The sequence below is a fragment of the Sabethes cyaneus genome, chromosome 3 (assembly GCF_943734655.1).
Source record: "Sabethes cyaneus chromosome 3, idSabCyanKW18_F2, whole genome shotgun sequence".
Lineage (NCBI taxonomy): Eukaryota > Metazoa > Arthropoda > Insecta > Diptera > Culicidae > Sabethes > Sabethes cyaneus.
Window position 1 is genome coordinate 201,454,421 of NC_071355.1, and position 15,393 is coordinate 201,469,813.

Genomic DNA, 15,393 nt, shown 5'->3' on the forward strand with positions numbered 1-15,393 from the left:
TGCCTCGAAAAAGTTGGTTCAGGATGCCTGGGGTGTCAATATCTCCCAGTAATATTCCAGCAATGAACACAGCTCGTTGGAGCATGAATTCAAAAATTCCCGATTTAGAGCAATTTTCGCCCAATTCCCGACTTATTCCCGTGCTAGTACCAGGCTACATTACTGCCCTTCAAGTCCACGAAATGTGCATCCAATTTAGTTTGTGAGTGCAGGAGTATTTTAAAGAGACTTTCTGGCCAGACGTAGATTACTACAAACAATTACGGGGCTACTAATCGGACATTTTCCTACTCTTTATCATTCAAAGAGAATTATCAAGGTCTTCACTTACATTTGCCACTGTTGTAACTCAGAACAAGAAAGTTCAGTACATTTGCTCTGCTTCTGTGGAGCTCTTACTACAGCTTCTTCGGAAGCTACCTTTTAATTACATATTCAGGGTATACCTCGCTGCGCATTTGAGTTATTTGTACCACTTTGTTGTATTTTCAACAAGTCTTGCACAAGGAAAATTTCCTTCCTAGTATTTGGAAACGATTCTTAGTTTCCCGTTCATAAGAGTGGCGATCGTCGGAATGTTAGGAACCACAGAGGAATTACCAGCTTGTCTGCAGCTTCTAAACTTTTTGAAATTATTGTGGGTACTGCCATGCTTAACCGTACCAAAAATTATATATCAGCCTACCAACACGGGTTCATGCCAGGCCGATCGGTTTTCACCAACCTACTCGACTTTACCTCCTTCTGCATCACGCACTTTGAAGAAAAAGCACAAATCGACTTAGTTTACACTAACATAAAAGCTGCATTCGACCGGATCGATCATCGTATGCTTCTACGAAAATTGCATCGTTTGGGAGCCTCGGAGCAACTATTGGCTTGGCTTGAATCATTTTAGGCGATATAGTCTTGCAAGTCAAGTCAGAATCTACTGTTTCATCTGTGTTTACAAATAAGTCTGGTGTTCCTCAAGGAAGCAAAATGGGGCCCTTGCTGTTCATATTGTTTTTTGACGATGTAGTTATGTTACTAGAAGCCGGATGCGCGCTTATCTTCGCTGACGATCTTAAATTGTTTCTCACCGTGCGCTCCATCGACCATTGTCGTCGGCTCCAAAGATTGTTAGATGTCTTTGTGAATTGGTGTAAGATCAACTACTTGGTAATGAGCACAGCAAAATGTGAGGTAATAACGTTCCTTCGCACTCAAAACCCTATCATCTTTGACTACAATATAAACGGAAATACTCTCCGGAGGGTAGGGCAAGTTAGCGACCTCGGCATCTTACTCGACTCCAAACTTATGTTTAACGCGCACCGTCCTGCTATTATTTTCAAAGCATCCCGACAGCTAGGATTTATCTCCAAAATCGGAAGAGATTTTAAGAACCTTCACTGCTTGGAATCGTTATACTGTGCATTAATCCGTCCTTTGCTTGAAAATGCCTGCGTGATTTGGCAACCACACCAGCTCACCTGGATTCTAAGAATCGAACGCATCCAAAAACGATTTATCCGTATTGCCCTCATAGATTTGCCTTGGAGAGACCCAGAGAAGCTTCCTCTTTATCGTGAACGTTGTCTTCTGCTCGGTTTGGACACACTGGAACGGCGCAGAAAAGTTTAGCAGGCAACGTATGTAGCAAAAATTTTGAACAACGACATTGATTCGCCGACGCTGCTTTCAAAAGTGAATTTCCGAGCATCTCAAAGATCTCCGCGAACTACGGCTTTATTGCACACGGAATTCCACCGAACCACGTTTGGGTATCACGAACCAGTGACCAGTCATGCATCCGGGTGTTCACTCGGGTTGAAGAACTGTACGAATTTGGAGAGTCTACACGAATTTTTGTTCAAAAAATGTCAAGAACTGATGCTCTGTAAGAGTTTGTGTGACCTTCATTAAGACATTGTCAGATGAATGCATCAAATCAAATACCTAAACTCAGTTTCTAGAAAATTGTTGGTTGGTTATAACCTGTGTAATAGGTTGTACCTAATTGGATCTTACAACACAACAATTGGGACCAGTTGCAAACTCTAAGGTTGTGGCAGTGACGTTTTGAACTCAGTTCCCTTCTGATCGCTCTACGTTGTCCTTGCCAGTGAATCGTTTCTGCAAGTCAGGTAATACGATTTTAGTACGCAGCCCACGCACGCTCTGGTAGTAAATCTGAAGAGCTCGGTTGCCGAACAGACACACGAGGACGGGGCCATCGAAATAATATCATACAGGAGTTGCCAAACTCCATGTGATTTTGCGGACCGAATTTGGCCCAATTTGTGCGATATTGGATAACAAATTTGGTTTTAAAATTGGCCAGCAAGCACGTAACAATTTAAACATGTTTCATACAGTACTTCTCCATAATATGTTAAGAAATTAAAAAAAAAATTTTCTTGTTAGACAAAACAAATTCGAATACAGTAGGATGCGGCGACACGCATTTGTTGCCAAATTCGAAATCCAACTGTATTGCTCACCACATAATATTTGACTTTCTAAATGCCGTAGCAATAACTTTCCTTTCATTTACAGCTCATTAAGACATTGTAGATCCGATCAGTTTGTCAATCAAGTTTTGCGGAAACGATGCCCACGTCTTTAATTGTTCAAACAATTTTTCTTTGCTGTGGACTGCTTCACTATTCGAGATCTCCCACAGGTTCTCGATCAGTTTGAGATTCGGAGATTGCGGTGGGGCCAGTTCAGTTACCTTGCTGAAAAATTCCATTCGGAGTATGACACCTTATTCATCCTTTACATGAAATGGTTCATATTCCTTACGTGTCCAAAAATTGGACCTATCCCGTTAGTAGAGAAGTATCCCAGAGCTTCACATTGCCTCCACGTGCTTTTTTGTTTTTTTGGCAGTAACGTTCATCCAAGCGTTTTTTTTACTGATACAAGTATATAGCAAATTCCATGTTGAACTTCAACTCATCACTAAATAGGACTGTTCGCCAATTCTTCCAATCCTAGTATATATGTTTTGAGCAAACAGCAGCTTTTTCTTCAGTATCAGTAGTTTCTTGGCAGATGTTTTGGTTGTACATTGAAGGATGACTGACGGATCCTTCTTAATGGATCTTGCGATCATAGAGTTATCTCTAGACCTGGTGAAGCATGTGTGGTTAATAAAAATCCTGCTGGTAAAGCGGTAGTTGGAGCATAACCTTGATGCGATCCATCTTTTCACAGCAGAATTATCTCAAATAGCTGTTTGTGACATTCCAGATTCGTAATCGTACCATGCGTTGCTAGAAATACACAAAACACAACCTGATGAATTGTAATTCTCCACTGTACGTGAAAATACGATTTTAGATTTCGAATGTCTCAGGAGTGCTACAAGGTAGTAATTTGGGATCTCTGTTTTATTGGCCGTTCCGCATCATTGCCGAAGACTTTTTTCGAATGACGTTAAACATTTTAACGTTATCATTTATCATTTGTTTAAGTTTGCACTTTTTAAGTTGCATGAATGGTTGATCAGTGAAAATGGAATAATCGAATTTCTCGAATATCGAATCGAATCGAATATTCGTTCCCAATTCATGTAGTTTTGTTAAATTAAAAATGTTTGTTCCATCAGAACGATCCTTCTGAGTTCGCTCGTATGGTAGACAAATTGCCAAATAAATTTATTTCGTGTGACAACAAGCCACCTTCGTGACAATAATTTGTAGTGGTCGTAACCAAAAAAACAGCCTCCATTCAAGCCAGTGTCGTCAAAAAATGTCTCCACTTCACGCCTTTCATAAGAGTTGGGTCAGTCCGCAGTCCACAGGATGACAACCTGGCATATTTTGCTGCACCCATGTGAGATGGTATCGGGTCAAGAATTTACGAACCGAACGAGCGTCCCTTGGGTGGACGGTTTGCCGATTAGGCCTTGCAGGACGTGGAATGCAGATTTTATCAAAAAGTCGTTAAATAACTTTAACTCTTGAGTTGTTCATGAAAACGGTTGCTAAATTTTATTTCAGTGCTAAAGTAGAAACTACGGTTGTATAACTATAGTCTAGTTTTATTGTGAAATTAATCATTCTTTCATTATTTAAAAACTGATACGATTGCTTTATCTTCAGAAATATTTCCAGCTTAGTGGCAACGGTATTTATAGAATACATACCACAATAGGTGTGGGTGATTGCGGATCCACTTGAGTAAGCCCCGGTAAAGGTAAACAAGTCACAATTGAACGAACGGAAGAAAGAGCCGGCAAAAATCGACGGTCGCCAGTGTAAGTGTAAGTGGTGGTATTAGGCCGTGAAAAAGCCAACCATAACAGGAGAAGCGGACGCCGTTATTGGGCGTTGACAGGACGGTGCAGGTGTGATAGTAGAAAAGTGTTTTCAATTGTCCATCAGCCCGGCCGAGCAGGACCCGACTGGTCGGTAAACACAGCGTGCTAGTGCTAGTGATAAAGAAGTTATCAAGAAAAGAAAAAAACAGCGCCAAAGCGAAACGAAACGAAACGAAACCGGCTACGCGGCGCGCGGGTTCACACTACGACGGAATAGTGCACTAGGAACTGCAAACTCAGATTTCAATGATGGCGGAAGCAGTCGGCCAGCCGAACAATGTCGCCGCCCCGGGAGCGGCCGGTCCCGTTGCGAACGGAGCCCCAGCCAATCCGGGCCCGAACAACGGTGTGGTCAACACTAACCCCAACGCGGAGGTTATTCGGGGCCAAGTGTTCGAGGTAGGGCCCCGCTACACCCAGCTGGCCTACATCGGAGAGGGTGCCTACGGAATGGTTGTGTGAGTATTTCTTTTTCTTTTTTTTAAATAATTTTTTTTTCTGAAGTCTCCTGATTGTAGCAAGAAATTTATACGATTAATAGTAACCGAAATGGTGAAAGAATCCTTTGTTATTTCAATATGTTAGATTGCAGTATTTGTTTTTGGGTTTTTTTCTAGTAAGAGTTCTTATATGTGGATTTTATTACATTATTTAGAAAATCGGTAGATTGTGTCTGGAAATAAAATTCACTTCACACAAATTTGGCTGCAAAAAAATTGAACCATCGATGAGACACATGCTATAACGTAATCATACCTATAGACTTGAAATTTATTATGAAAGATATTTGAAGACTTTAATAAAAAAAATCGAGTTTCATCCACATCCACTTAGTGGATGTCATCGTTCGATCTTCTTAGAAAACAATTCTCATGTATATGTTTTCTACATTTACAACTTATGTCTGCTTGCTATTTATAAGACGAAACAGGCCGGACGAGGCTCCCAAGAGATTGGGTCAAATTTAATCAAAGATCTTCAAAGTGTACCGCCTACGGTTAAAGAAGTTATCTCATACAATGATCCGTGCGTTAGGCTAGTTATAATTGGAATAAAAATATCCTATTCTCGTTTCCTTGTATAGTAGAAAAGCGAGCACCAAATAATGGGTCATTGAATAAAGATCATTCGTCAATTGATGGAAACGAATCATTCACGTATGGAAGGGAACACAGTACACGTGGCATTCGAGAGGCCCAAGAAAAAAAACACCTCATGACTGGGCTATATTCATTGCAATAGTTTGCCATGCTGTTCCGTTTAAATATTGTTTTCGAGATGGATCAGATGGATCTCGTCGCGTCTACTAAGTAATTGCAGAACCACTCCAGTTTACCGCACACCACAACAGCAGACGTAAAATTCAAGAACGTACTCGTATTTGAATATAGTACGGAGCAAACTGTAGTGTAGTGCAATTCAAATACCATATTGAAGAATGCACTCTAAGCGAGGCTGTTATCAGACGAAAATGTTCACGAGGGAATCGACGATATCTAGCTGAAGTCAATTGAAACATAAACAATTCCTCTATCAACTGCGAAATTGATGTTTTGCGAAACCTGACACCATACAATCGGTAGTATCAATATTATAACGCTTTCCTTTCATACGCCCGGATAACTCTAATAACCCAGAATATTTTTTTTTAACTTTCAACCAAAAGTTGTCAATGCAATGGCTAATATTTTTCGTTTTGTGCAAGTTCCTTTAGTCAACTGGTATGCAGTTTTTTGCTAATTACCTAAAGTAGACTGGTGCTACAAATTACAAAAAAATCTTAAAAATGTGACATTAAAAAGGCCTCTCCTTGCTTCAATCACTGAAGAGGCAATGTCTTACCCGCCATTTTGAACCATCCAGCCTGGTACGATCAGCCTAACTAGGTTGGAAAATTATGTTTTTGTATTATTTCATCTCATTTAGTTTGACTGAATCGTACGCTGCCTTAAAGTCAAAAAGCAGAAGTTGATAAGTTGTACTTCCGGAACTTATCAACAGTAACTGAACTGAAGCAGGGTGAACATCTGATCCGTCCTTTATGAATACCCTTTTGTTACTCGTCGACGAAGGAGTACGGTCGGTCCGGAGGACGGCCTCATTCTACATAACAGGATGCGGGAGTGTACTTCATTGGCAGAATTGAGCAATGTTGTGCTTCGATAGCTTTTGCAGTCTATGTCCGATATTGAAAAAAGAGCAAATGAGGTCATGTAATCACTCCTCCGGCATAAGTTATTAGTTATTTCAGATCCTAACAATGTTCCGGTAGATTGCTTCTAAAGCCTCTCGTTTCTCTCCACTTCGAGAAATTCAGCCGAGATACGACTTTCCCAGCAATCTTACCGTTTTTCAACCCACTAACCTTTTCCTGTGTAGAAGGCACTGCAGTTAGTGCTTGTTCTACGTGGTTGGTGCCGAAATTTTGCCAGTAAGCAGGCCACCAGCACTATCATAGCACATCACAGGTATGTCATAATTTTTATTCCTGTACGCTCTGTACCGGCGAGCACCTCCTCCTTGTACTCGCGCGTTTTAAACGGTGAGTTCCTTACTTGTTGGCCGAATCTAACACCTGACGAGATTGTGGTTAGAGTCGATATTTGGTCCCCGAATAGGTCGCACATCGATGGCATCCGAAAAGTGTCTATCGTGAGTGCCTTCAGGTATTTTTCCGCATATTCTGACATGGCTATTCCTCTGGCCATGTCAAAGTTTATGAGCCTTAGACCATTATCATTGGTCGATAGATGAAGGCAATGTCTTCCAATGTCAAAGAATTCCTTCCACCTGATTTGCATCACCCATGACATTTTTCACGTTGTAGTTTAGGCGCTCTCTGACAGGTCTGCTCGAGCCAGTCGTAGAACGCGTATTTTCCATCGTCAGATTTCTCATTTGTACATTTGTACCTGGACGTACACTAAACTATAATTGAAGAAGATGCCCTTAAGGGGACATAAACGACAATTTTTTTTTGAAAAAATCATAATTTTTTTATTTCAACTCTTAATTCTAGTCTTTTCCGTTTATTTTGATACTAATTTTGAAATGATCCGACCACGGAAAGTGTCCAAAAAATGAGCATTCCAGTGCGAGCATGGATCAACCTCGAAAGAAAAAAGGGCCGTTCCTGTAGAAACACGATTTTCAAACTTTTTCTCAGAAACTACACAACGTATTCGAACAAACTTTTTTTTTGTTTTGTTGGTAGATGCTTTACAAAGACTGTTATAACTTTTGAGCTTTGTGAACAAAACACAGCCAGAGAAAAAAAAAGAAGACAAAATTTTATTTTTCCAGTCCTATTTTTTTCTTCTTTTTCTTATTTCTCTGGCTGTGTTTTGTTCACAAAGCTCAAAAGTTATAAAAGTCTTTGCGAAGCATCTACCAACAAAATAAAAAAAAAGTTTGTTCCAATCGTTTTGTAGTTTCTGAGAAAAAGGTACATAAAGCTTGTAAATCATGTTTTTACAGGAGCCGCGTTTTATTCCGTCGAGGTTTTTCCACGCTGCACTGGAATGCTAATATGTATGATCGTTTTTCGGCCACTTCTCGTGGTCGGACCATTACAAAATTAGTATCAAAATAAGCGGAAAAGACTGAAGAATCAAAATTTGGAATAATTTTTTTTGATTTTTCCAAAAATTCTAGTCGTTTATGTCCCCTTAATTTTCAACAAACGTATACGGGCTTCCTACGGATAACTTGCTGCTTTTGGTTTCTCAACACTACGAAACTGACTCTACGACTCTACTACACCTTCTACTCTTACTCTCGGTCTTCCTCTTTAGTTTCTGCTACACTTTACGATCGCGCAGCACCGATGGGGCGGCCGGAACCAGCCTTTCGTTCCACGCGCTTTTCTTTCTCCAGACGGGAGAGGACACGGAGTGCCTAACGATGTCCAACTTCTTCGCTCCGGGGTGCAGCTGACAGTACGAACAAAGCATCGAGCGTAGTTGCTGGACTGTCTTCGCTGTGGCTACCGCTAATTAACTGATAACGCTCTCAATTTTTTTCTGTACATGCGTCATAAACGTAGGATTCAAGAAAAAGTTGTTATAGGTTGTAGTTTATTTTTCATTGTCATCTAAAATTAGTCCATTTTTAATACAAACGTTAGTTATAACTCAGAAAACCAGAACAAGAAAGACTTAAAACGAAGACCCCATAACAAGAAGATTGGCAACTCTCCCGGGAGACACTGATGGTAACTCTCTCTGCCGGCCAAGGTAGTCCCTAGATGCATCTGTGTGAGTGAGTGCCAATATTCATACCGTCATGTCAACATAGTCCAACACACACCAATATGGAATTTTGGTGAGTTTACTAACACTCACGCAAAATGTACCACCTTCGCAAATAGAAACATCATTAATGCTGACGCACGGCGTTTACAGTGTGACACATATGTATTCGAACAAAAACAAAGTCATATATTTCTGTAAATAAAGGCTGAATTTCGAATTTTACTTTTAGAAGTTGTTTACCAATAGATACAGAATGCAATAAACAATCATTACTCTATTGAATTGCATTTTGCCTGGATAACACGCTTCAAACGCTTTTTAAAGTCATTACATGCGGCACGCACTATTTCCATTGGAATATTGTTGATAACTAACTTAAATTCATCCAAATTATGATATTTATAATCCTTGAGCTTCTGCTGCATGTGCCGCCATGCACAAAAATCCAATGAGTTCAAATCAGGAGAACTTCGAGGCCATTCCTTTTTTGATATGAAATCCGTCGGATTGACTTTGCACCACGTCGTCACAAGATTTGCAGTGTGGGCTGGAGTTCCATTCTGTTGAAAGCCGTAATCTTCTTCACCATATATTCCCCGAACGTAAGGTATCAAATTTTGTTCTAAAACCATTTCTAGAGAGTATTTTGCATTGACTTTCCCACCCTTGTCAATAAATAATAGAGGAAGTTTCCCTTTTTATGAAATGCATCCCCATACCATAACCACTGATGAATTTTGGTATCGTGGTTTGTGCTTTGGAACGTCCATGATCGAAACCGACCACAACCGATCATTTTGAGCATGATGCGGTGTTTGAAGAACAAACAACTTCTCATCAGAATAGACCACTTCTGAAACACCGTGCCAACAGAGCAGCAGTTTGCATCTTTCCTGCCATTTTTTTGTTGTTGCTTCCGTTAATGCATGGATTTTACGTTTTTTATATGCTTTCATATCCAGATCATTTTTAAGAATTCGACGAGAGATTTCCTTTTGATATTCAGCTGAACTGCCATTTTCCGTGCGGACTGGTCGCAACTGCGACGAATTCGTTCTCGAACAACCTTTTTGACCTCTTCAGTTCAAACGCTTGGTTTTTTTACGGTTTTCAACCGATCCCGTCTCGACAAATCTTCTTAGTGTATAGTATACAAGTCCTATTTTTATGCCGTGATGATTGAGGTTACAAAAAATAGTGTCGCATGTAGCACCGTTTCACAATTTATTTATTATCAACGACCGTAACTCAAACTCTGGTACGGGCACACCGAACGAGACACAATACGAAAATCATACTACGTCAAGTAAGTCTTAGGTCATGATGCCACACACACATGGCCTTAGTTTGATTGTATTAATTGTATATGCCGCTGCAAGCAAAAAATGATTTTTGTTAAAATATGTATGTGTCACACTGTATATGGAAAAATAACAGAGAGGCCAGTCTTGTTAATAATGGGACCTTCGCTTAAAAGGAAATATTGAAAAATATTCATAAGTTAGAACTCAATTTTATCGACTTTTCTTTGGAGCAAAACACTACTGTGGGAAAACCCTGTACGATAAGTTTTCCGTATTCAGCTCTGCAATAATAATTTTATAGAATATACCCTACAATATAGTATTCGGAATAACATAGAATGTGACAAATACTTTACTGATGCAATGCGGTAGACATGCCTCTACGATCTCTTCACCAAACTGCCATAAAAGTCAGCCCTGCAATAAAACGGAAGCTTTCAAAAATTTACTTCTATACTTTGCTGCATCTGTGTTTCTTCTGTCCGAAGTATCCGTGTTTTTTTAGTTAAATTTAAGAATAGTTTCGTGTTTGGCCTTGGTCGATACTCAACCGTGTTTTACCCACAGAAACTATTAATTGATTATCCCTTGGAAAATGAATGAGCTGTTAATAGCTAGGGTTTATTTCTAATTCCCGTCGTAGTAAGTAAAGCCATTCTAATTTTCATCATTTGTTGGATGGATTTAATGAATACTTCAAAAGTTCTTGTGCTGATTTGAATAAAACACATTTACCTTCCGATCCGTGAACTTTGAAATCACTGAAAAGCGATTATTAAAGCATATTATTGAAATTACGCAACTGACTTTATTTCTTAAATTCGTCGTACCGTTTTAAAACTCGTTCATCAAAATTTTTTATCGTCCGAACTAAAAATCACAACAATGTTTACGAAGCCAACGCGTATGTATTTGTGTAGGACGGCATGACATATGTTATTCTACAAAATTTTTGCAGGTCAGGCAAGTTTTCCTGGCTATAGAATAACGACAATGCGTTGCGTGAGTTATTTTCATTTATGAATGACGGAAATTAAAACGATTAGTCGACATTTTCTTCTTCGTCGCACGAAAAAACATAGGAAATTTGGCTGGTAGGACTTCTTTAATCATAAAAAGCATTTAAATAGATCTCAGCACACTTTGATTGATCGCGTATGATAGACAACAAACTCAAATATTAGGGAATAACTAGTTTTGCATTGTGTGTCATAAAAATGCTGATATTTTTAATAATTTGTGTTGGGTAGGAATAGGAATAGGGCATTACGACGAAGCAGCAACATACCCTATTTTATACCAGACACGTCATCATAATACTTCTAAACGCAGTAATATTTTTGTTCGTAGGAGGTTTGTCCTTCTAGAATTATTTACTTAACGATTTATTTTAAAAAACATCTTTCGTCATTTTCAAGAGAAAATATATTAAGCACCTTAATTAGTAAGTTTTGGATGAAACTACATATGTACTGTAATGATTCACAGCAAAAAATGCCAACCGACTTGTATCTTTAATCCATTTTTAGAGTACGAGTTGCGCGAATAGTTCTCCTTTCTAACAAACCCTTCGAGCAAAAGTTCCTCGGAAATGGTCTTTAATGCTTTAAGTACTAAGAAGCAGAGCCCGACAACGTCACTTTCAATTGCATAGCGTCACTCAACAATGAAGCAGTAAAGCTTCGGTTTCAACAGAAGCAGCACCGTTTCAGTTTCAAACTGGTTTCAGTCAGCGTCCGCGAAACGGGTTTCACGTCATCATGACTATCGATTTCAACTTTTCATTTGTACTTTTCTATCAAATATTCAGAAGAAGGCCAGCAACTTTGAATGCAAATAAATTGACTTTGAGTAACATTTCCTACAATGCAACGCATATTAAAATTAACCTAGTCAATGTCGACCAATCGTAACTGACTTTCTGCCGTCATCAATTGAAACAGCCACCAACTTCAACTGAAGCTCGCTTGAAACGTTCTGTTCAACAAATGAAGCAAGTCACTTCATGTATGAAGCGAAGGTAAGAGAAAGTCAGTTTCATTTACTTGCTTCGACGATGCCGGGCCCTGCTAAGAAGTACTAAAATTTGAAGACATGATTTCCGTCCGACAAATTACATTCTTATCCCGCTCTACGGGTGAAATGCACATAGTCGCTTAGTTTGTACTGTTATGTCTGTGTTGAAATTATTGTTTAACTGAAGAAAAACCGCAACAATCCAATCCAATTTAATTAGACCATGTTACGAATCATGTTATGGAAATACAAATTGGTACAATGAGGATGAAATCTTTCTTCAAAAGTAGTAGATTAAAGAAGCCAACAGATTTGAGACGAGGAGAAAAGCTATTGGAAAAGCTATTAGATGGTTCGTTATCAAGGCGGGAGGCCATTAAGTGATTTTACGATTTCCGTTTTACTTAAATTTTGATTGCTACGTAATTGGTCTTATAAAGCCCATCAGAGCTTAACATTTACATGTGAGTGTGTAAATACAAAAGCGTATTTCTTAACAAGACGTTGTTTGTTCTATATTAATAAAAAAATACCGTAATGCAGCGATCCATTACAAAGATAATAAAAGCTCGTGGTACGATGATGTCCGTATTCCCCGTGGCTTCGTTTCGTTGTTATCGCTTGGCAAGCTATCAAACAAGAGTAACTGATTAATACGCCTAATGGAAACATTCCGGTGGAATATATGACATGAGATCATATCGGGTGCGTTTATTTGTTGAAATACCGACATGCTCTTCATTTGGCAAAATTGGTTGAACTCGTACCAACCGGTTGAATTATTAATAATCTATTTCACGCATGGTGGGATGGTTGATATAACAATTTGCTACTACACGGAGAAACATTTCACTCGACTGCATATATTATTAGTTCAATGCGGCCTAATGGCGATTGCGAAAATGAAGCAAATCCTTGATCACGCAATCCTGATTGCATGAGGTGAATTGAGATGAATATAATGTATTATATTATAAGGTTTGAAATAAAGTTATTTTGATCTAAATTTCAGTGATTCGCAAGCCTTTTGTTACTGATGAATTATTTAAACGTACTGTTCTTCCCCTTTTTTAATATGCACCTTTCGGCTGGATACAGGATCTGCAGTATACAGGAAAATTGCAGAGTATTGCATTGCAAGCAGACACGGGGTATGATCGCTGACCAGGGGTGTAAAATTACTGACGAAATATGCATGCCAAGGTACTGAAAATACCAAAAATATAATAATTAACATTTATTGGTGCAAAAGACTACCACGCATCGTGAATGCAGCCGAACCCTACCGAAATGACAAAATTCCAGCCGAAAGGAAGCTTCCCGATTATGCTGCTGCATGTAGGGAAAAATAAACATAAACAATTCACCCCAAGACTCAATTTCCGAACTACCAACGTCACACACGTTTTCCAGGACCTTTTTTCGCTTGACAGAGGGAGGCTGTAACCAAGCCACCTAACGTCACTTCAGGCGTAGCAGAGCTGATAAAAACATACCCGCAAACCGTACGCTGGCTGTTGTCTGACTTGACTACAAATTGAAATCACCTGTGGGGGCTTACGTTCGCAAAAACAGCAAAGTTTCGGAGAAAATACTTCACCTACGCCTGTGTTCTGCCGGTGTGCATATTTAAAATTTACGTTAATCCACCTCTTGCAATGCCATGAAGCTTTTTCCGGGATTTCTATACTAGATCATAAGTTTAATTGTTTAAACTGTTCGACAAGAAAATTGCTCGTAATCGTTGAACATGTTAAAAATACTTTGAAAATAATAAAAACTTGTTTACAAAATGTAATATTTATCACTATCGATCGAAGACGGATTTAAATGCTGTGTTTCGCAGAATTGTCGGTTGCTGTTGGGTTTTTTCTCAATCACCGATTCGTGCTTAAACGCTACAATTATTAATATGGATTTGAAATTAGTTATAAGTCTCAATATTCCACTTGAAAAGTTAGAACTAACTTTTCAATAATGCACCTAATATTAATCATGCATCCTGTAAATTAGTCATATGTCTTTGATAGCATGTAAAAATATATAGGGAAAGTGTACCAGTTATGGCGATAGCACCAGTTATTGCTATAGTGTAACAAAAAGTGAAAATATAAGGAAATGAAACATTTTCAGGTGGTTAAATGTAATAAGATATGAAAAGTAATAGCACATTCATTACTCAAAATAATAGTAATTAATTGTTATGAGCGATTTCATAAATAGTTATTGTTTTTCTGTACTCGTGTATCATGTTGTTCATATTTTTATCGTTTTGCTAACGCATATATCATTTAAAAATAGTCACTCAGAACAGAATGTTCGGAATATCTATCAATGAATTTCACGTAAGGCATTACAAAGAGTTGTATTTTTGCATGAACAGTGAAATTCTTTAGTATTTTATCTAATTGTCGAATTTATCGCTATCACTATAACTGGTGAAGAAAAAACGCAATGTTCCCTACTTGGCATCATGCGAAATGGAATATAGCGCGCAAAGAAATGTTGGAGCACCAGTCGTCGTCATAGTGAACATAAACAAATAACGTGGTCGACAGTTATCGTTGTGTTTCGTGTTTCCGGCTAATTTTCTTGGTTTTAATCCGATATTTTAAATATAAAACAATAACGTGATCGGGTGTCGTCTTTGTGTATAGTGTTTCCGGTCAATTTTCGTCGTTTTAATCGTGGTCGGCAATCGTCATCTGTAGTGCTTCCAGCTAATTTTTCTAGTTTGTGCTGTCTGAAATTGATTCTCACTTCAGGTTCGTAAAATCTATTATCACTCTTAAACAGCAATAATAAATTTAATTTTTAGTATGGGAAAAGTATCCAAACAGTGCAACGAAGGTAAGGCAGAACACTATTCAGAGGAAGCGATTACAAAATGCATCGCACGAATTAGAGGAGAAAATGGGAAAAGCAAATTATCGGTATACGCAGCTTGCAAGCTGTACAACGTTCCGATGTCCACGGCGCGGTATCGCCTGAGCGATCAGTGGAAGAATAAGAGTGTTCCGGGACCACGATCGGTACTGACCAGAGAAGAAGAAGTAAAAATAGCCGACTGGCTGACTGGGATGCAAGAGCGCGGATTTCCGGTCTCACGTGAGACACTGATTTTTAAAGTGGCTGATTTTCTAAGATCAAACCCGCGAGACACCCCATTTAAAAATAATCGCCCTGGTAAGTGAAAATTATTCTTCAACTACAAAAATATCATGATTTTGACGCTTGTAGGACGAAAATGGTTCGCGTCGTTCATGCGTCGGAATCCGGGTTTTTCCCTCCGTACACCGGAGGCTATCTCCTCAGCTAGTGCACGAGTTAGTGAGAATGACATTCGCGGATGGTTTCGTACTATTCACGATTGGCTTGCGAAGAACGACTTGCTCGATCTCTTGGATCACCCTGAAAGAATTTATAATGGCGACGAGACATCGTTTTACTTACACCCCAAGTCCAAAGAAGTCATTGCTAGGACTGGTTCTCGCAACGTGTACGAAGT

The 15,393-nt window shown here is 39.0% G+C and overlaps 1 protein-coding gene across 2 annotated transcripts in view; it reads left to right on the top strand.

Moving 5' to 3' along the window:
• The window catches only part of LOC128744097 (mitogen-activated protein kinase 1), a 122,581-nt gene that overhangs the window by 3,862 nt on the left and 103,326 nt on the right, over window positions 1-15,393 (top strand). For both annotated transcript variants that reach the window (XM_053840875.1, XM_053840876.1), the window contains exon 2: window positions 4,095-4,770. In XM_053840875.1, the coding sequence (XP_053696850.1) occupies window positions 4,559-4,770 (212 nt within the window). In that variant the 5' untranslated portion in view covers window positions 4,095-4,558. The remainder of the gene's footprint in view (window positions 1-4,094; window positions 4,771-15,393) is intronic.